At 39.9% G+C, this 23277-nt stretch overlaps 1 protein-coding gene across 1 annotated transcript in view; it reads right to left on the bottom strand.

Moving 5' to 3' along the window:
• hs2st1a (heparan sulfate 2-O-sulfotransferase 1a) overlaps positions 1–23277 on the bottom strand; it is a 48620-nt gene that overhangs the window by 4758 nt on the left and 20585 nt on the right. Inside the window, exons 2-6 of the mRNA XM_008433350.2 lie at positions 4455–4705; positions 4281–4366; positions 3007–3145; positions 2710–2807; positions 495–652 (exon numbers count right to left, since the gene is read on the bottom strand). Of these exons, the coding sequence (XP_008431572.1) occupies positions 495–652; positions 2710–2807; positions 3007–3145; positions 4281–4366; positions 4455–4705 (732 nt within the window). The remainder of the gene's footprint in view (positions 1–494; positions 653–2709; positions 2808–3006; positions 3146–4280; positions 4367–4454; positions 4706–23277) is intronic.

The raw sequence follows: 23277 nt of genomic DNA, 5'->3' as shown, positions 1-23277 counted from the left end.
TATTTTGACAATTTTTCATTTTCTGCAAATTAAAACTAAATTTTTGCTTGGAATTTCGGAGACATGTTGTCAGTAGCTCATAGAATAAAAGAACAATGTTCGTTTTACTCAAACATATACCTATAAAAGGTAAAATCAGAGAATTTTAAGTGGTCTCTTAATTTTTTCCAGAGTATTTTATATACTCATATCACCACCTTCCAAAACATCTTTTTCGGGGGGGAGCAGGGAGAGGGAAGACTTGTGTCATTATTGGAGGAAGGTGGCATCATAATGTATGTAGAAATGCTCTCTGGAATGAGTTAGGAGTTTCTCCCGCTGCATCATAAGAATCTGTCCTTTTGAAGTCTGGCTATTTGATTAAATATTTAAGATCGGGATTTTTTTTCCCTCCAGTTAGATAAAAAAAAAAAAAAAGCCATGATAGTTGTTTATTCCAGCAAAAGGGGTAGAGACGATACTAGGATTTAACGACAGAGTAAAACTTGCGCTACCCGTTTTGTACAGCTCTGTGGCTCCTCTGAAGAACCGTGGCAACGCGGCCTCCAGCATCATCACAAAGTCCTCCAGCTCCTCGGTGACTCCCACCAGCATGTACTCATTCACCAGGTTGTATTTGGCCTGCTCCAGCGCCCACTGACTGCCCACATTCCTGCACACATCAAGTTTTGTTTGGGTTGACGGGGAGAAAAGCAAGATAAGACCATTTCTGTTCCAGTTGCTGCTCACACAACTATAAAAATAAAAATATGTGGTTATAGGAGCAGGGATGGAGAAGAGGGATGATGCTGCAGATAGAAACTTATCAGGAGTGAGACGCCACCGACACGTGTGCTGAGAGAGATGAAGCTAAGAGTGTGTTGTGAGCCCAGAGGACAAAATGGAGGCTGATGGAAAAAAACAGCTGCTTTTCAGATGTTTCTTAGTTTGTTTTAGCTTTCCATCCTGTTCTGTAGAGAAGAGAGTAAAAGGTGTCAGAGAGTCAGAGCAGGAATAAAAGCAATGCCAAAGGTGAGATGGTTACATAAATACAGAGATGAGGTCAAAGGTGAAAGTACTGAAAGATCCTGGGAGGAAGGAGCAAAGTACTTTAAGCTCCATTGTGATTCGGTGTGAACTGATAAAGCTGCTGCTTAAAAACTTTTATTTTACAAGTTAAATAAAACGATAGAGAAAATAATGTTTGTACTAAACTTTCAACTTGTCCTTTTTAAAGCAAGGCTGCAAAAAAAACAACGACAAAAAAACAGAAATGTAAAAGAAGTGAAAAATTAGGTAGCATCTTATAGTAGCTGGTAAAAATTTTCAAAGATTGACGCTTATTCTTAAATTAGACAATGTTTTAATTGGTAATTTATTAATTAAATAAAACAACCAAAATGTTTTCTGATTGTGAAAAGACTAAACACTAGTCTTACAGAAATATTTATATTACTTAATTTTTATATGCATTAATTATCCATATGTTTATACAGCTGAAATCAGAATGAAATAAAAATTACACACACACACACACACCCTCCCGCCCCCCCACACACACACACATTCTTTTCTCCCTGTCTGAGGTTAAATCAGACCAAACTTCTCTCACCTTAGATCAGTCAAAATGACCAAACATTTCTATTTGCTAAATGTTGGAAAACTTATTGAGAAGATTTTTACAGATTCTTTTGTTAACTTTCTTTGAATTTAGAAGTTTACATCAGTTAGTCATACAGTTTAAATCCCTGATGCTGACCATGCATGTAAACTTCGGAATTCGAAGAAATGTCAGCGTGTGCCACAGGGTAGAATGTGGAGATTGTTTTGTCGAGTGCAGCTGCTTTTAGGATGTATTCACCAACTAATACTATTTGACATCGGTCAACAAAAATGACATCATGATATACATTTTGCTTTTTTGTCCTATAACAGTTTTCAGTGCACCTAGACATACTCATAAACCATACTTCTAAGCTCAAATTGCAGGATTCTTTTCTCCAGTTTGTTTTATAAAAAATCTGGACATTTCACTACAAAATATTCACCTCAAACTGCTCATTTGTAGGAGACACAAATAAGGAATAATATAATTAAGTGTTGAAACTGTTTTATTTATTTATTTATTTTTCCATTTTCAGTGTGGTATTTTTTCATTGTTGTTGCTGGACATGGAGGTCCACGACTCTTTTGATTTTCCATGATGTCACACAAAGAAACAGAAAGTTTGAGTAGTTCCCTTAAGCTACTACATCCTAGGGTTCGTCCAGTTATGTTATCCTAATATGTGAACTTCATAAAAACTCTTAAAGGGGCAGTACTCCACCAGGTGTTTGCTAATTGCTGCTGGCTAGTCTGAAGGAGTTGAGGGGGGAGATGCAGGGGCAACACTCCAGGTATGTTTTTTGATTAGGGAATAACATTATAAAATGATGTAAAGTCCAAAAAAGTTGACTTTACATAATATGTCCTTTAATGTTTCAACATTTTACAATTAGCGATAAAGTTGGGACGGGATAAGGACGGGACGCCTTTACTCTGGTTTAATGTCAGACAATGAGGAGAAAAAGCTGGTCGTTTTCACAGTGTACAGCTGAATATCTGGCTTCAGCTGTACTAGCCTCAGGCTGAGTTTAGTCTAAGAGTTATTAATGTCCAGTGTTTCCATGGGAACGATAAACAGAATGTTTGCTGTCAAAGAGGAATAAAGAGTGAAACTGGAACTCTTACCAGCATTCAGAATAGTGACCACAGAAAAAGGGGATCTGGAGCCAGAGTTTCTCAGGAGCACAGTCCGATCCGCCGGCTGACACGCACTCGTCAAACGTCTGAAACAAATGCGCACAAAACACATCAGGGGGCAAAGCCGTGCGTCTTTTTGACCCTTTCTTAATTATCTATGTCCAAACATGCATTCAGAGCATCATCTGACATCAATATGACTCAGAAACATGACTCAGCAGAAAAGTGGAACAGAGAGGAAGCAGGATTCAGAGGGGAATGTTGGCATGTTTTTTTTTTTTTTACCTTCTTGTCTCCTTGTTTCCTGCGCCTCAGGCCGGGTCTGTAGTCGTCCCCAAACCGCAGGAAGTAATAATAAGACACCAGCCTCTCGATGGGGTCTCTGATCAGGTTAATGTAGATGGGCTTCCTCTTCACTCCAAACCTGAGGAGGATTCACTGAGTCAGGCAACTGGACAAGGCTCGAGAGTAAAACCATTTTACCATGGGGAACAAGAAATGTAAAATTTGAAGTACAGATGCACCAATCCCATGTATCGGTCCAGATATTGAAAAAAATTCTATATGGGGTATTGTGACACTGTGCTCAATAAATAAAGATAGATCTATTCAGTCTATTTCTATGATTTGTGCTCAGAGCGATGTCATGCTTTATTATTTAATTTAAATGTTTAGAATTCCTAATTGCACTTTCTGAACCATTTGTTAGAGTTTATTTTACATGTCTGACCAACCTAGTCAATCTGTTGTTTTTGTCAATTTCAGTTTCTTATTTCTTATTTATTTCACACTGGCTGTTCTACTCCTAACTGCACTGACTGAATTAAATGAAAGTTGTTTTGTTTTTACATGTTTGTCCAAACCTGTGAAGCTAGCTCAGATGTGTGAAGCCACAGCTGAACCAGAATCGGTTAAAGATTGGACTGTTTGCTCAGTGGTCCAAAGTCCATTTTATTTTTAGATGGAAATAAAGTTTGCATTTTATTTAGAAATGAAGGAAGTCTGAAGGAAACGTGGAGAGGCTCAGAATCCACGTGGCTTTCAGTCCAGAGTGAATATTCCATAATCAGTTATATTTTGGGTCGCCATGTCATCTCCTGGTTCTGGTCCTCTGGGTTTTCTGAACTCCATAGCCAACACAGCCGTCTAACAGGACATTTTAGAGAATGTCGTGCTTCCTTCTGCTGACAGGCTTTCTGGGGACGCTGGTTTGATTTTCCAACAAGATTTGGAACACGTCCGCTTTACCAAAAACCAGCATGAACATGTCCTGATCTCTGATTGGTGAATCCAGCCGGGTATTGTCAAGTAAACAAATCTCTTTGTGTGTAATGAGTTTATATATTATTATTTAGTTTCATTCTTTAAACTCAACGACTGCAACAACGTTTTCATGATATTCCAAATTAATGGGACGAGTATGCCCCCATTCACAGTTTGAAGCTTGGATCCCTAAGTGACCACTAGGGGGAGTTAAAGACCCAAAAGGTCAGCAGGTTGGATTTCCAAGTATATAATCAGTCTGCCATCATAAACATGAACAGAAATTATTTCTTTACTTTGTAAAATCCAGGAAGGAGACGTGTCCGTGGTAAATCGCAGGCTTCATTTCCCTCCATTCTGTCACGTTCTTTACAAACCGCACCTGAACACACCAGAAAATGCTGATTACGCCAGAGTCTGTCTGTCTGTCTGCCACACTGTATTAAACCAGAGTCTGCCTGTCCGTCTACCTGGTCCTGTATGGACATGACGGGGTTGTTTTTGGTGGTGTTGATGTGCAGCACGTGGTAATGGTTCTTCCCGCACAGGTCGTAGGCAATGTTGGTGAAGGAGGTGCTGGCGGTCTTGGGCACGCGATTGTAGATGATGACCAAGTCGTCCTCGCTGTTGGTCAGCGCGGCCGCCGCCTCGCGCTCCCTCAGGCCGTCCTGCGTGTGCCGCTGCTCGATCTCCCGCACCTCGTGCCGGGCGATGGCTCGCTCTGCGGGAACGAAAGGAAACCTGATGAAGCCTCACAGGATTCATCTGATTCTGATACTTTACGTGTGGGCCGCCGTTTGTAAAGTTACACAGTGAAAAAATGAACAGCAATAATTCGGTTTATTTAGCCTGTCAGAAAGAAAATGAATGTGCTTATTGATTTTTCAACGTCATATTTTCACCATTTTTATTCATACATTTAGAGTTCCGAACTAAATATTTAGTTTTCAAATTAATTTTTTAAGTTTGAGCTACATTTTTAAGTCTAAGCTAAATGTTTAGTTTCCAAACTAGCTCCAAATTAAATGTTTATTTTAGTAACTGAATATTTTGTTCCAAACTATTTAGTTTAAAAAAAATCTAATATTTATTTTCCAAACTAAATATTCAGAAAGCTAGCTAAATATTTAGGTTTCTAACAAAAATATTTAATTAGCGAGCAGCGGACTATATACAGAGGTCCCAAAACCCAGCTTTTATTTTGATATGCAACATCCGCTTAGCGGTAGGACAAAAACTTTTTCTTGGACCTAAATATTTAGTTGACGAGTTAAGTACTTAGTTCGGAAAATAAATATTTAATTTGAAAATTAAATGTTTACTTTGGAAAAATACATATTTAGATATTGACAATACATATTTATCTTTCGAACTAAATATTTAAATGGGAAGTTAAATATTTAATTCACAAACAAAATATTTAGCTCCAAATTAAATATTTAATTTAGAATTCTGGCCTTGAAAAATGAACAGCCATTTCTCAAATGGGTGCTCACTTCAAATCCATCCATTGTTGTGAGCAGTGCAGTAAAACAAATTATTGCTCTTAATTTTTTTATGTTAATTTTACCAACGTCACATTTAAAATCCTGCACAGTAAGAGTCAAAATACGCCAAAGTCACTGTTCACAAAAGAGAAGCAGACAGGTCTTGCTGATTAGAAAGCATTGATCTGCTGATCATCAGTAAGCAGGATGGCCTCTGTAAAAGCTAATGTGGAGACAGTTTGTGGATATATTAATCAGGCTAGTGACAAAACAATGTGGAGAAGGAAAGCATCGATCTAAAAAAAGATTATAAGGCCATAAGAATAAACCCACAAGTTTTATTTAAGGTCTCAGAGTGAAAAGTTCATAACATTGGAAAAATGGCCAGAAGAAAGCCCCCCTGGAAGAAACAAACAAAAAAACTCAACCCATAATGCCCGCTGGAATGATGAAACCAACGTTTGACTAGAATATGGAGAACCACATGTGGATGAAACCCAAATTCAGGCCATCAGAACAAACAGGAAGGATAATGTGGGCTTGTTTTGAGCTGCAGCATCATGAAAAGAAATATCACTTATAAATCCCAAAGTTTTCTAGAATCAGATGGGAGGCCATCCAGCTGGTTCTGAACGGGGCCATGCAGCAGAACAGTGAATCCAAACAGCAGAACAAAAGGGAAAGTAAAGAAGTACGACGTTACAAAGGTCCAGTTAAAGCCTGAAACTAGGCTGAGCATGTGTTTGTCTTTTGTCGCATTTTGTCTGCAACAGTGCAACAGTCTTTACAGGTCTGCCTAAAAAAAAAAAATCAGACAGCTGCAGCTGCAGCTGATCCAGACTGTATGAGCTACAAATCTAAGCTTAAATTTAAATCTGATCCACTCACTGATGCAGCACTCAGTGACTGTGATCAATAACACAGCTTTGAGAGAGACTAGAGCCGTAACTTCATTAAAAATGGATTTTCATTTCATTCGGCATCGTCTCTGTCCGTGCGCAAGCAAAGCTAAAACTTGTGCCGTGCGATACAAGTGGAATGAAAAATGTCATCAATGGGATTATCAGTTAATCTTTCTACAAACAACTTGTTTAATTCTGATGTACCGCATCCCAGTAATTATGCAGACGGCTCCGTGATCAGTCACATCAACAAACAATCCAATATTTGGATTTAAAGTGATGTAAAAGGATGAGACGATGCAAAAAGCATTCTTGTCTCTTGGACCTTCCCAATTTTTCTCCTCACATTGCAGCCATAAACTTGCTCGAGTTTTATTGCATTTTGATAATGAAGTCCAACAGAACGTAGTCCAGAACTCTGAGGTGAAAGGTCATATGGTGTTTAAAATTGACTAAATAAAGTCCAGTGCGAGAAATGACTTAAAGAAGTGACCTCAATAGGTATTAATAATCTGGGCTTAATTCAACTGTTCTGTGACGATCTAAGAGGTTTGTTGGCAAACAAACAGCATCATGAAGACCAAGCTAAATAATATCCCAAGAATTAAACATTATCAGCAGTATATAGAATATGTTGGCAGGACAGCTAATAGCCACTGTTGAAAAAAAAAAAATTTAAAACATAGAAAGGCCGGTGTGATGTGTACCAGAACTCATCCATGGGACAAAAGCAATCATGTTGAAGAAGATGCTAGAAGAAATTAACCTTATTGACTCACATTCAAAATGTTTTGCAGCGCGTGAAACTGACACTGCACATCACCCTGAACACACAGATCAAAAGTGAATTGTTGTGCTGCAGGGAATGTTGTTCTTCAGCAGGGGTTGGGAAGTTTGCCAGGGTTCCTGACAAGATGGATGGAGCTACATACAGGGAAATCCAGGAAGACAATCTGTTAGGAGCAACAAAAAGACTTGAAACTGAGGCGGCAGTTCAAAAGCCGGAAACTCATTTTCATTTTCCGGCGTGATCCTTTGAGGATCACAAATGTCCTCAAAGGACCCATTGTGGTAGAATGCACTGGTAAAACTACCCATCAAAAACTGTTAAAATATCAACAAATAGTTTTCTATGCATTCAATCATTATTCTCCATGTTGAATGATACTGAACGTCTTTGAACACTGATGTAATTTGGCTGTCTACGGATAAAAGTGTCTTAAAAAATGAAGCACACAAGTCTTATTTTGAAGGTCCTGTTCATGTGAGGGCCACATTAAAAGTTATTCCAGGCCGGATTCGGCCCCCAGCCCTTAAGTTTGATGCATGTGTTAGGATATGAGTTTTACTGACAAATAAGATTTTCCTAAAATAAAAAACTTTTTCCTCTTTTATTAATCGTGCTACAGCTTTTTATTATTTCAAACCCCAAACCACAAACTGATAAAACTATAGAAAAGGGCAAAACATAAAAAAAATCCATTTGGGAAATTCCTTTACTATAAACAATTCAATACTTTGCTTGCGTCGTGAAAATCTTCAATATACAACATATTAAATATTAATTAACAGATAAAAGTTTTTAAAAATGTAGTAAGAAATGTATTTTTCCACTGTCAATTTTAAGAATAATAATTGTGGCCCTGGACACGGTTATCTTGGTGATTTTGGACCACTGGCCTAATCAAAGTCCAAAATTAAAACCAACTGAGACTTGGAAACTGATTTTATTCATTCTAATTCAACTTGAGTGAATTTGCAAAGAGTAAGTCAAATCTGTATCATTTAGATTAACTAGAGACAAACCCTACCTGACTGTAACTGCAGTGCCAGGTGGTTCCAGCAGGTTTTGGGTCAGGAGGGTTGAAAACAAACCCACAGCACACTTTTTAGAACTTTATTTGTACAGTAGCCTGTCAACGACACAATGTTCGTCCAAGAAGAGTGAATGCTGCAAATCAGTGACTCGGTACAGTGCCAATTTGATTAATAAACTAAACTTGACTGAGCATGATGTTTTTTTTGACGTGCCTTAAGATGTTTGTTGCGAATTGCCTCAGTATTAATAACCCAAATTAACACTAGTAAGTGTTAGAGGTGCAGCCCTGAAGCTGACAGGTTTAAGGGCTGGAGGTTGGCCGTCAGACGTAAAGATTACAGTTATTTGATAGCTAACTGGACGTTTACAGGACATCAATGCCCTTTAAATAAGGAGAGCAGAGGTTTTACTGGGGTTATTGCCTCCCAAACACTGTGTGAGACTGCAGAGGAGCCAGACTCCGGTGCCTCGGTGTGAATAGACGCAACACAAAGAAGGCCTGGCCTTTGACGCCCTCTGGCTTTTCTTTGCCAAAATTTGCCTCCAGATTGACGGCCGTTGACAAAGACAGCGAGCGCTCCGCAGGAAGGAGGTAGGGAGAGGAAGTTGGTGTGAGTGTGTGAAGAGGGAAGGCAGCAACACCAGAGCGCCTAATACCCGTGGGAGCTCCAAATGGAGCGCCGATTTGAAGCACTGCCTTGCGTCAGGGGCACAGGCCCGTCCTGGACATGCCTGCATAGTTTTTACGAATGAAATTTTATTTGGGGTTCCACTTTTTTCCTCATTGTGAGTATACGTACATGAAGTGCCCTCCTGAGCTACACGGCCCCATGCAGCTGTTTACGAGGCGGGATCGGGTTTCACTTCCACTCGCTTGTATCCACAGGACATCGGACACAGTGGAGTGGAGACGGGCCAGCTGCTGGTAATGGACGAAGGGTTCGTCAGCATAGTTTTGTCCTTTTCTATAGTTTTATGCACAACAACTGGATTGAAGACATGTGTTCACGTGACGACAGAGGGTTCGCCTCGGCCAACATCAACAGCAGTAACAGTTGCTATGTTGGAACCTTATCGCTTCAGATCAAGTGACATCTTTGGAATATTTTGATCCGGAACAGAGAGGGTACACAGAGTACCGCAGAACCAGCGGTCCATGACAATACAAGTCATCAATGTCACATGCTTCAGAGTGGCACAGAGTAGCAGGTGCTTGAAGGAACGCAGTCTACTTTCCACATCTCCACATCCTGTAAACATTTACCGCCTTAGCCATACGAGGAGAATTAGCGAACGCTTAGGTTATTCCAACATGTACCATGTAAATCCATGCAGTGAGAGTACTATGCATTTCCCATAATTGGACATTTAAAAATCCCTCTAATACACAATGAGACACCTAATTCAGAGTATCGTGGTCATATTTTTAAAATCTTCTTCTGATCTATTTCATATTCAAACAGTAAATGAAGACGGACTCATTGGGTGGCTGGTGACTGGAATCAGATGATTCTGATAACACTCTTCAGTGTGGATGTTGTTACTGAGTGAAGACTCCAGGTTTGCTATTTTCAGTATTACTAAGGTGCTAATAATTGAAGTCAGAGGAAGAAAACAGCTGTAAAAACCTTTTTGTTTTCTGTCTTTAAACATGCAAGACTTGGACATGATGTTAGCATAATGCTAACAGCACCAACTCTAGTCTAGGTTGTAATTATTTTGTCTTTGCTTTGCAACTGAAGGAAATATAGAAAAAATGTTATATATGATCACACGACTATATCTTAAGCCTCAAAGATATATTAGAATTTGCTAAACTAAGAATTATCAGGTCCACGTTTTGTTCAGTGTTTTCTTGTTTGGTGACACTAGTTTAAAATATGACAAAGCTAATAGCTCTCTGTCAACATTTAGTGCAAATGTACTACTTTACGCCTATCAAGCTGTGTTTTCTTCTGGTTGTTTCTTTATTTTTAATCCATTGAAAACATTCTACATCTGTGCTACAGCCTGCTCCAAAAAAAATCCTGTAGTGTTGGCTCTTATCCCAGACCCTTTACCCTGTTATGAAGAGAAAGTGTCTAAACCCAATCCTTCCTCTCTTCTGAAACACTGAGCACAATATACACAAACCATGTTGTCTGTAGGATATATTTAGGGGTAGCTTATGTTTTTCTTCCCACGAAGGTTTGGTTGCCAAGGCTTTTAATTTTTCCAATGTATTTTAGTCCCAGAAAACAGCTCAGCCTCCTTCCATCCAGTGCTACTATGTTCAAGACAACAACAATGGCTTACTGATGTAAAGTAAACTGGTGGCACAGTTGTCAAATGCCTTTGTGCAACAGAATAACAATTCTGTCTTGCCTGGAACAAAATTTACCCTGTCAGAGTTTCATTTCATCACTGTAGCCATTTTTTTTTTGCAGGTTACTGCAGGTGCTGGCTTGTTAAGTCTCCAAGATGCAGCTCTCAGACAACATTTCTTCTGACTTCCTGCTCCTCACTCATGATTTCTGAGCTCAAATTACAGCTAGTGACTCAGGATAAGTTCAAGCCATTCTTCCAGGGCGGCCATTGATTGACGTCTCAGTTACCTTGTGCTTCCATTTTGACATAGTTCTCAGTGGATGAAGATAACTTTAGGCAAAAATACTAAACTTGATCATAAAGCAATAAACAAAACCATAATTTAGTAACTGCATATTTGCCCAACCCAAACATTCTCCCTAACCCTACTAAGGAGCTCCATATATCGGGTTTTGGTTCCTATAAGGCCAGTCGGTCTTCAGAAGTTTAGTAAAGATGCCAGAAATTGTTATAAATAGGACAAACACACACACACACACGCACACACACACTCACACACGCACTCACACTCACACTCACACACACACACAGGTTTGTATTTCCAGGTGTGTATGAAGAACACATTTCCTACAAGGAGTTGCTGCTGCAGTGTGGATGACATGAAACTGCACGGAAGAGATACGGCGCGCACCAAACGTCACGTTTAAAACCGACCAAAATTAGCCTTCCAGTTTGAATCCCGTTAGGTAATGTTTTTCTGTAAGAAGGACTGAGAAAACACGAGGACTGCCGTGTTGCTGACTGAAATCCACTGACCATGTGAAAGGAACCCTGAAAGCGCTCGTTAACCACACAAGTTCTGCCAAATTTCTAACAACCAACAAGCAAGCGAAGAGAAGTTCTTCTTTGGCTTTGTAGTGGGTGCACCATTCATCGCCAGACTGAACACACTTGGCAAAGACCCCCATATCAAAGAGTGCCACACACACACACACACGCACACACACACATGGAGCTAAGCTCAGAGCTCCCTTCTGAGGTCATTTAATTAGGAAACAAAAGTGTGAATTACTATGGCCACACAGCGGGGCTCCTTTCTTTCCACATTTCCCTCAGCTCCCCTCCCCTCTAGCCGTCGCCGTGCATTAAAAGCTAATTATGAACCGTGCAGCCTACACAGGTCTTAAAAACTGTGACAACTACAAGCCTATTACTCCCGGTCCCGTTCCAAGTGAGAGGCAGGCGGAAGACAGAGGGGCTGGTAGTTGAAACATATTTACTGAAGCAATTTCACGCTGATTAGACGTTGGAATTTCAAATCATCATTCACATTCGCAGCTTGATCTCCGAAATGGGACAGGCCGTCATGTATTATTGCTCCCACGCCAGATCTGATGGGATAATAAAAGAGAGAGAAAGAAGAAGAGAGAGAAGATGATCCTTTCTCCAAGCGGCTCATAAATCCATCATCGCTCCCATCCACCAGTTCTCCTCTTCTCCCTTCTCCCCTCAGGAGAGGCTTAGCCTCAACGAACCGAGGCCTGGAGCTGGGCGGGTAATAGAGATTGGCAATGAGGGGCAGACTGAGGTGTACGGCTTGTGTCGTTCTGCTTGGACGCCGCCGGATTGCAAAATCAATGGAGGATGGCAGGAAGGAGATCTAGCTCGCACTTGTGGTAAAAATCTTTTTCTAAAAAAAAAAAAAAAATGGAGTTTTCTTCCCCCGCACCTCTGGGTGTAGCTTGCTAGTTTTACTTTGCCAGGTTTCCAGAACGGGTGGGGTGGGAGGACAATTATGTCACCACTGCAGCGTTCACACACTACGGAAAGTCTTAATTATTCTAATTCAGTCTTTGGATGCATTTAGCCAAGGGTGGATTAGCAGCGGAGTTAAGAAAGGAGGGTTAGGGTTAAGGTTAGAGGAGATGCAGGTCCACATAAACGGAGCAAACCACGACGAGGAGAGGGGAACGTGTGTGAGAGGAATCAGGTTTTAAAACTGCTGGCAGAGAAAAGGGGTTAAATGCTTCTGCTTCCAGATTACATTAAGAATTGAGAAGGGTGCCGCCTTTCCTTAAAAGGTTTAAACCAGAAAATAGTTCTATGCAAACATGTATTCATTATTTATACGTAATCATGAAATGAAAGTAGCTCAAAAGAGTGGGAAGAAGAAGAGCTTACTCCCACTCCCTATTCAAACATTAATTGCACGGCGACGTCACAAAGCTGCCTGCATGTAATGAATATGTGCAAAAATGACTTAGTACTTCAGCTTTAATCTCAAACCGGAAGAAAAAAATTGTCTGCTCCTAAAATAGCCCAAAGCAAGTTGTATCACTCTTTTTTTTAAAAAAAACAAAGCTGCCTAAGCTGCTGTTAATTTCACATCTTCATAATTTCACACATTTGCAGTTTTAGTCTGTTCATATCTACATTTTCTTTAATTCAATAAAAAAAATTTGATTCCAAATGACTTTTTATGTACTTTCCAGATTTCTTTATTTACGTTTATCGACAGCAGATGACTTTAAATAATTGCAGAATTCTTGTCTTCTTAGGTTCACATGGAAAAGCCAATCTTTTAGATGTCCCAGACTGGGACGTGGTGGCTAATATTAAACACATAACTGAAAATCTATTAAAGTCTCAATCAATAAAGCAATATCTAGCTCAATCAATAGATACAGTTCTATTGATACCTAGGTCAATCAATAAATACCTGGCTCAATCAATCAATACCTACCTTGACAGACAGATAAATAAAAACAAACAATTCACTTGGGATAATTGGAGTGAATGGTTCTCAAGATAGGCTATAAAAGGAGGTGGAATCAAACTCAGATTTAATTATAGGTCACAGACAGTCCCTTTTCAGTCCACACCACCCAGAAGGACTGCATTGAAGATCCTCATAAAAACTGCTGTGACACAATATGTCCTGAGTGAAAAGTGCTCTTTATAAACCTCTGTCATGCTTTTAAATGGACGTTCTGATTTTAAAACAGGAAGCAAAAATGAGATTGACAGAAAAAGTGAGAATAATATCAACTGGAGGGCATCGCTGTTAAGGTCAGAAGCCTGATTTTCATCTATAATCCTCCACAGATTCGTGCTGCCTTTGCTGCTGTCCAGGAATTCTTTGCAAACAACTCATGTAAAGGCCACTTATAATATATCCCCTATTAATTTTCTTCTGAATGTTCAACAAAAGTAGTCCTCTGAAAACAAGAACCTCTCTGTTTCCAACAAAGCATCCTTCCAATTTAGAGAAGGCACAGAACACATCCTTGTTTGAGCCGATGGACAACAGCGTGCAGACAGCTTTAAGTGGTTAACGGGTCTGAGTGTGGGTCTTGAGACCACAAATACACCATTGAAAATCATTTGGGGGTCAGTCAGTATGACAGGATCCAAGATGCTGGACTAAAAATTACAAAATTATCCTTTCTGGAGATTTCTTTAGAATGTTTATTTTTAAAAATCGTTATTGAGAGATGTTCTGATGGGAAATCAGGTTCTGCTATCCGTGTGGATGGTAGGTAATAATTTTCTAAGGCTGGAAACATGCTGAGTGCTTTTGGACTTTCCAGTGGTCCAAATGTGGAACTGTTTTTGAGTCTAGTTTGGTAACACTTTATTTGAAGGGGGGTGAATAAAACTGTCATGACACTTTCATAAACATAACACATGTCATGAACATGAATAAGCCTTCATAAATATTTATGACTGTTGTCATAAAGCATCATTCGGTAAATTATGACACTTTTAATAGAAAGTTGACATTATTCAAAATGTCTTTGTTATGACAACTTGACATTAACCAAGAAATCATTACTGTTTAAACTTTACCTTTAATAACATAAAGTTACCTAATTTTTAAAGTGCAATCAATAATACTTTTATAACAAATTTATATCAGTAATAATTTCTTGGTTAATGTCAAATTGTCATAATAAAGACATTTTGAATAATGTCAACTTTGTATTAAAAGTGTCATAATTTACTGAATGACATTTTATAACAACAGTCATAAATATTCATGAAGGCTTATTCATGTTCATGACGGGTGTTATGACATGTTTATGACAGTCATAAATATTCATGAAGGCTTATTCATGTTCATGACAGGTGTTATGTCATGTTTATTACAGTGTCATGTCAATCTTATTCACCCCCTTCAAATAAAGCGTTACCCAGAGTTTTAATGCAGCCTAGTAAAGTGAACAAAATAAGACCCCACACACATAAAACTTGTATCATTTGCCATAGTCCTCTATGTTTGCCTCAGTCCTCGCACGCACAAGGGTTAAGCAATTTTATAACAAAGAGTCTGGTGAAACTTTTGGTACTTTGTGGTCATTGACTGTCCAAATACAAATCAAAGTGAATAAACAATGTTCCTGTTTATCCAGCTTCATGGAACCTAGAAGTAAGTTGTTTCTCCACTGTTAGCGCACTGAGCAGCATGTACACCAGTGTGATTGATTGCGCTAAGTCACGCCTCCTGGCTCTGACTGGTTGTTTCTGACCAGATACAATGTATTTTATAAAAGTTACATACTGCAGCTTTAATCCTCGCAAATTCTCATCAATTTCCAAGGAAAGTTTCAAAATTTGAAAATTCCTGGAAATTTTGCAACCCTGCTGACGTTGCACTTTAGGATCTGCTACTAACGGGTTAGAGTTAGATAGTGTCCATGTTTTAACAGGGAAAGTCGATGTTTTATCAGCAAGGGTCGACTGAAACATTATTAGACATGTGGTCATTACGTTCAGCTTCTGCACAAAAATCTATAGCCCATTACATAGGCTCAAGATTACACAGCTAAATGCAACTAATATGGTATGGTGGAGATAGACAAGATAATCATCATGGCCTAAGTTGCTTCTCACTTTCTCTTCCAACATGTCTCCTATCTGACTGCATGGTTCTGTTAAGCCAGTAATGTCTGTTTGAACAGAAACCGTAGAGAAACTGCCTATTGAGGCCGATTCATCGGAAACAGCCACCAGACGACGAGGTTTTATGGACGAACCGATCTAACGTTCCTCTGCTTTGTCCAGAAACGGTAGGTCTGACAAGTTACACAATGGATTGGCTGGAACTGCTCTTGTCTTGGCAAGCATCCTCCATGACTAAGCAGAGGCTACTGGCCACGCATTCTCTGGCAGAGAGTAAAAAGAAAATATGTGAGCAATGATTGAGGAAGAGCTAATAAATCTCTTTTGTAGAAAAAGAGAGAGAGAAGCAGTCCCAGCAGGAATGGCTGTCACTGCTAAACGCCTTCGGCAAAAAACATGTGAAATACTACAGTCAGATCAACAGATGAATGAAGATGAAAGAGCTTGAGACAGAGGAAGGCATATGGAGTAGGATTTGAACTAAAATAGAGCGCTTTGTTTTTTTTTTCCCCTCTCCAAGGATTTTATTTCCAAGTGTGACATCAAATCTCCGTTGTAACAGAGCGGATTGGATTGCAAAGATACAAACGAGATTGTCACTCTTCCCTCTTTATCCGACTGCCCTGTAACAAATAATTAATAATGCATACACAGGAGTCCGGGGAAAGCTCGACACTCTGTTAGACGGAGCAAACGATGGCTATCCGTGGGCCAATGCTGAGTGGGAGGGACGGGAGGAAAATCTGTTTCACAAAGTGACAAGTGTGTTACACGGGGCAGTTCTGCAAAAAACAAAAACACCCGAGAAGATTTATCCTTTTGTCTTTTGTCTCCTCCATCTAATCTAATGCTGATGTACTGGATTTAGCATTAGATCATTAAAAGTCTGAAGACGTAAGTTTGTGGTTTGCATCTCTGACAAATCATCTGCGCACCAACCAACCAGAGGTCACTGCAGGTTGTGAACAGATCTCGCTTCTTGTTTCCACTGAAAAGATCTCCTCCCTCTGCTTTTACAGTCAAACTTCTGTCAGTCTGAACAGCTCAGGCAAATCTTCCTGTCCGTTCACAGTCCAGCTTTTTGTCCATGCTTGATTTGAGGTTTCTGCGTTTTACTTCGTCTGAGACAGAAAAAGTCAGAGCAAAAGAAAAAAAAAAAAGAGGTACCGATGTCAAATGTGATTTACACATTGGGTTATATCTGGTCGTTATTGTCTACTGAAATGATTTAAATCTCAGCTCAACTGTACAAAAAGAGATGAAAGGTGTTGTACTTTGTTTTTTAAGCAGAAATGAAGCCAAAATGGAAGAAATTAACTGGACCCTTTGGGTTTCTATGAGGTTTAGCATTAAAAGTAGCAATAGTATTTGAACAACAGCAAATATGAGCAGCTCTATAAAAGCAGAGGTTCTTGGCTGCTTGTTGGCCTAGAGCAGGGGTCTGCCACATGTGGCCCCTAAAAACACATCTTAGAAGAGTTTCTAATAGTGGTGGGACTGTATTAAAAATTTTAATCGAGGGCCTGTTATTATTGCTTGTGGTTAACCACATTTTAATCGAAAGTCATGCATCAACAAAATACATTTCTAATTCAAAATGCTCAATAACAAAGAAATTTATTGTTTCTAATTTGTTGTTCAGGCTCTCCAACCATCAGATTGGACCAATGTGCTATTCTACCCAATCAGCTTTCTAGTTCTTCAGGAACCTCTGGTCATTCATGGAACTTTTTTAGAAATGTGAATGCTGACATTAGCGTTGGGACATCTGTGCTGTTGCTACATGTTTAGTATTGAGATGCTCTTTTAGAATTGAATTGCTTCATTGATAGGCTAAATGCTTTTAACACAATAAGAGTTTCCAGCAGATCATTTTCAGAAGCAAAAATGAACCTGAAGGGGGCCAACAGAAGTCGCTTTGTCATTTTTAGTGGATGTCACTTGTGCGTTAGATTTATAGGTGTACTGGAAACATGTGAATACAAAGGTTCTGGCTCATAACTTTTGTACGTAAAAAAATAAAATAAAATAAAATAAAATAAAAATTGCAATTGATGGCGTAAGTATTTTTTAACAACTTAAACATCATTAATTAAAAGTCCCAGCCCCAGTTTCTATCTATAAAGACAACAAAGGGTTGTTTTAGCAGTTTCTCTGTCTGGTTTTATACAGTATCTAAATATTTGAGTATCTACAGAAAGGCACAAATGGAACAGGGCTTTTAAAATGTATTGTATAGCTTCAAACTAAGTACTTTATATTTTTAAGCGGGTTACATATCTTTCTTCATTTCCCATATTTATGGGAAGGACTCACTCACCTCTTTCTACAAGAGATTTTTTTTCTTTGCAAAAACTAGATGATTAATTTTGCTCTAAAGTCTGAATATTTTAATGTCATTTCCTTAGCTTTCAAAATCATACAGTAAAAGGCCTGCACTTGTACAACACTACAACACAAATCCGAGGACTCCAAAGCCCTTATAGTGGACTCACATTCATCCACTGATAGTGGTGCTACATAGTAATGACAGCCGTGTTGGTGCAGGCTCACAGAAACGCGGTTGCCATAGCTACAATCGGCTCCATCGGTTTCTTCGACTACCTCCATCAGAAATAAATTATTTTATTTAGTACAGATTTATAAAATCTATCTGTTTTGTGCCTTTAGACATATTTCATTTTGTGCTGAAAGTGACTCAGCAGTTTTATGAAGGGAGTCATCGTGTTTGTTTGGTACAAGTCACAGATTTGCACAGAGGCCTGGCGCCTGGCAAAGTTGCAACAATAACAAATATTCACAGGGAAAGACGAGTGTCCCTGTTCATGCCATCATGCTCAGCCAATTGCGGCTCCTGCATTTCTTGCCTCCACACAAGCACCAGGCTGAAGGCCACAGGAGAGATGACAGACTAAAGGGAGACAAAAGTCTGATACTGTGCTCATAAGTTGTCAGGTTATAAAAACACAGATATTACAATCTCTAAAAAGGGTCAGACTTCGATTTCTTTAAATGTCATCCTGTATTACTGGAGGGGATATTAACTGGGAGGCCATCAGTCATTAAATAAATGTTCAAGTTTCATCTACAGTGTTAATGTCAAAGTGAAAAGATGTCAGACACAACATTAATCGCGTTTCCATCAGAGGTTTTTTATGTCCATTTGGAAGTACTGTGTTAGAAAAGGTTAACGGAAACAGCTAAAGTTGAAATAACTTCCTTAATTTCGCATAAAGTTTAAAAGCTCTCTTGAGATTGTTTATACCGTTTCCAAAAAAAGAGTTAATGTGCCAAAGTGGAGATGGAAACACATTTGCTTAATAAGTTCTGACTTATTAAGCAAATGGCCTCTGCCATAGCAGAGGCATTGGATGCCTTAGCAGAGGCATCCAATGGCCTCTGGCGAGAGTTCAGAGGCACGAACTCTGAACCCTGTTGGACGTCCAAACCTCCACCACCGAGGGGAGACTTGCAGCCTAGAGTGACCACTGAGAGGCCCTGCTGTGGTGGATTACTCTTATTCACTAAGTCAATCTTCCCCTTCCGATAATTTAAAGGATGCTACGGTAGTCTTGCTTAGGCTACTGCCTCCTTGCTTAGGCAATCGCCAAAGCAAGGAGGCCCAGACCTCCCTCTCCCTAGACACTTGTTCCAGCTCCTCCGGGCGAATTCCAAGGCATTCCCAAGTCAGGAGAGAAACACAGTTCCTCCGGTCTGTCCTGGGTCTTCCTCTGGGTCTCTTCCTGGTGGGACGTGCCTAGAATACCTTACCAAGGTCTGGGGCCTAACCAGATACCTGACCCACTTCAACTGGCTCCTCTCAATGTGAAGAGGGTCTACTATGAGTCCCTCCTGGATGACTGAGCTTCTCACCCTATTGCTTAGAGAGAGCTCAGACACCCCGCAGAGGAAACTCATTTTTGCCACTTGTGTCTGCAACCTTGTTCTTTCGGTCACTACCCAAAGCTCATGACCAGAGATGAGGGGGAAAACGTAGACTGACCGGTAAACCTAGAGCTTCACTTTTTGACTCAGCTCTCTCTTCACCACGACAGACCGGTACAGCGCCTGCTTCACTGCAGATGCTGCACTTTTTTCCCCCTATTTTTCCCTCATTTGCAAAAGAGATCCTGAGAAATTTCAACTCCTCCACTTGGGGCAAGCCCTCCTCCCCGACCCCGAGAAGACACTCTACCCTTTTAAAACCTTTTTAATCTATCATTTTTCACAGTCATGTGTGGAGTCTCTCAGTTTTTGAAAATAATCCTACAATTTTAAAATCTTGTCATCTGAACCAGACATCACTTAAATTTCCTTATTAAAATCGGCCAAGCAAGAAAGTTCTATTACATTAAGGCTCAAGTTGTTTCTATTCAATTTTAGAAAACTTTAAGGAGATGCCCCAAAATAGGAAGATTAGGAGTCTGCAAGTCCTCAGCAGCCTGTGCACACCGACATGAAGGAGCTCACTGACGCCTAATCTGTTTAACAAAGCCCCAAACCAGCAGGAATGTAATCCATTGTGTTGGACCGACGGAGTCTTGACGGGAAGAACACAGCCACGAGTCTAAGAAAAGAAGAACCCGATTAATCATTCTGGTGAGCTGCTTCACCATCCGAGCAGAAGCAAAGGAGGAAACCACGTAGATGTCAGCTCGCAAATCCAGTGATCTGCACTCAGCGGGGGGCCGCGGTCTCAGTGCGGGGGGAGCTGAATATTTAGTAACCCAGATAAGTCGTTAATAAGGTGCTGTGCAAACACAGACAAGCCCGCAACGCAGCTGTTTGTCATGTTCTTATCTGTATTCTGTCTAATAAACTGTGAAGTGGAAGCCAGGCAGTTTGGTGACGCTGCCAACATTGTTCTGAGGAGAAAAGACACAGGCGCGAGGAGGGAAATGAGAGGAGGAAATGAAAGGAAAAAAAGAAGCACACATGCTGATAAAAAGTGGAGTCTTACAGTGCCTTGCAAAAAGTGTTCATGCTTCTTGAGCTTTTCCACAGTTTGCCACCGTACGGCCACACAGAGCAGCCCGATGTTGTTGTAGTGGATGAAAATTATTGAGGGTTTTCAAGATTTTCTAAACAGAGGATTACGAAAGGTGGAGCATCCAAACTCCTCTGTTATTTTGTATAACCCCGCTTGACTGTGATTATGACTGGAAGTCTCTAGAGGCATTGCTCTGCCAGCTTTGCACATTTTTTCCCCCCATTCATCTTTGTAAGTTAGCTCGAGCTCAATCGGATTGACAGCAAGTGTCTGTAAACATGTCTACCTACAGATTCTCAGATACTAGATACTCTGGTTCACCTAAAAAAACTCAACACTCGGTTCAGTTAAAGTGAAATTGGACTGACGCAGTTCACATGCCAAGTAGACCAAAGACCACTAAAAAAGCAGGAAGCGGACTAGTACAGGGCATTCTGGGTAAATTCAACCAAAACCAACACGCAAGTCTACCGCTAGCGGAAGAAATGGATTGTGTTTTATACAAAAATTTTACAACCACTAACCATTCCATTGTTGTTTACATTTTGTGAAGAAAGAAGTTGGCCTCATTGTCTTCTTCAGAGGTTTTCATATCTTTTCCTTTAGTGGTTCTTGGTGCAGCGCCACCACAGGCGAGGGGCAGAACAGGTTTTTCAAAAGGTTTGGCTTGTTTGACACAGTGCAGCATGAAACGGCTGAAAATGTAACAGTTTTGTTTCCCAATTAAACAGAGCCGAATGAACAGGTGTCAAAACACCCTTAGATTAAATTGTGCCTAACGATATATTTACATCCACGTTGCCTTTTGATTTTTTTTCTCCAATATTTTGAAAACCATGAACCACTTTCCTGAACACCATTTTGTTAGTTTGTCACATAAAATCCTCTTTAAATTTACTGAAGTAAAATGTGAAAGTGTTCGAGGTATGGCTATTTGGAACAAAGTAAAAGGAAAACACAGCCCATCTCTGAAGACCCTGGCTTTTGATCAGGCAGCTGGTAAAAGCTTCTCAGTAACATGGGCCACAGTTAATCTGGGGGGAAAGGAAGTTAGTGACAAAAGGAAATCTTATTCCTCCTTGCTTCTCCGTTTTTTCAGTCTGATGTAATTGGTTGTAAAACTCCTACAGGCTTGCTGTCCTTGTTTTTCCCCCTGTTCTTTGTAGAAGTTTGTGGTTTCCACCAGCAAGGGATTTAAATATTTCTATGTCCCGATGAAACTGAAATCATCCCTTTCATTTCAATTGCCTCCTTCTCCCGTGACAGCAACTAGCTTCCTGCAAACATTATTGTCCTCCCAGGCACTCCACCGACGGGCACAGTAAAACACAAGTGGCACGTTGGAATACCACATAGGAGACGGTGGGAGCGTATAAAAACGTTGTTTACAACAATTGATCGAGGAGGAGGCGAGTGAGAGCACTGTCATTATGAGTTATAGTGATGATGGAGCTTTATAAGCCACCTGATGTTTGGACTGGTGCTGTGAGGGGCGCTGGGAGGAGAAGCAGGAAAAAGAAAACCCTGCTGCTGCAGTGAAGTGAGGAAAACGATGGCTGCCACAGCAAGCGTCATCACTAGGGCAAAAACTAAACTACATTGGTTGCTGAAACAGGTTGAAGTGCATAGAAAATAAGATTTTTTTTTTTACATCTGGTGCATAAATATATAACATTATCTAATGGCTTTTATTTCCACCAATTGTTTCCACCATAAAGAACATTAATTTGTTTCGAAATGTTGATGATTTCATCAGCAGTAAAGGGGCAGTGTTATGTAAAATCCACTTTTTTTGAACCCCCAAAACTAACCCACCCAGCTCCTTCAGACTAGCTAGTAGCAATTAGCAAACATCTGGTGGAACTACTCATCTGCTGAGCTAATTATACGAGGTATAATTTTTCAGTGCAATGCTGGTAAAAATTTTGTTAAAGGGTTAATAGAGGAGTCATGTTGTGATGACTTCAGAAAATGCAGGAGTTTTTAAAGAGACATAGGCCAGATTTCAGAGTTAAATTACAAAGTAAAATTTATTTTAAGTCGTATTTGAGATATGTAGCATGTTGTTACTTGATTGTGTCTTAGAATAGAACTAAATGCCTGAAAAACACACAAATACTGCCCATTTAAAAGGTGTGTGTTCAATTTGAAGCACTGTGGAGTTCAATCAGTGATGTCAATTATTTTATGGACCTAACTATTTATAGTTAGGTCACATTTTTGTTTAATCAAGGATCTGTAAATATTTTCAGTGATATAAAGGGGTGTAACATTTCCTAAAACGCACAAGACGAGACGAGTCACAATACCGAGTTGACGAGAACGAGACGAGATTTAGTCCTAGTCCACAAGAAGCCGAATATCTTCAAATACATTTTTGTGTTTTGGCCTTTCATCCACACAATGATAATAAAAACTCTGACCAAAGTGGACATTTGATAAAATTCCATAGGAGATTTTTATGCTCTTCTTTATTTACAGCTACAAAATGACGACAATCCTTAGTTTCTCAGCCACTGAAAATGTTGATCATAGCTGGACACTACAGGCAGTTAAAGCCATTACATGATTCTGACTCTGAACCGTGCTTCATGTACCTGGACCCGGATTGTGTTCTGCCTGTTGCTGGCCTGGACTGATTCCTGGACCGTTGATTATTGGATTGAGGATAATGAAACCCCCGTCTCTCCCATGGTCAGCGCAGTGTTTCTCAACCTTTTTCAGGCCAGCGCCCCCCTAGCCCTTATCCAGGTCCCTTACCGCCCCCCACCAAAGAATTTGCAGGCTACTTTGCACTGACTATTATTATATCATTAATATTGCTATCACTATTGTAGATGTTTTGATTTTTATACTTGTTTCTGTATTTATCATCAAAAATAATTT

This window comes from Poecilia reticulata, linkage group LG17 (assembly GCF_000633615.1).
Source record: "Poecilia reticulata strain Guanapo linkage group LG17, Guppy_female_1.0+MT, whole genome shotgun sequence".
In the NCBI taxonomy this organism is placed as follows: domain Eukaryota; kingdom Metazoa; phylum Chordata; class Actinopteri; order Cyprinodontiformes; family Poeciliidae; genus Poecilia; species Poecilia reticulata.
This window is presented reverse-complemented; position numbering and strand designations above follow the sequence as displayed.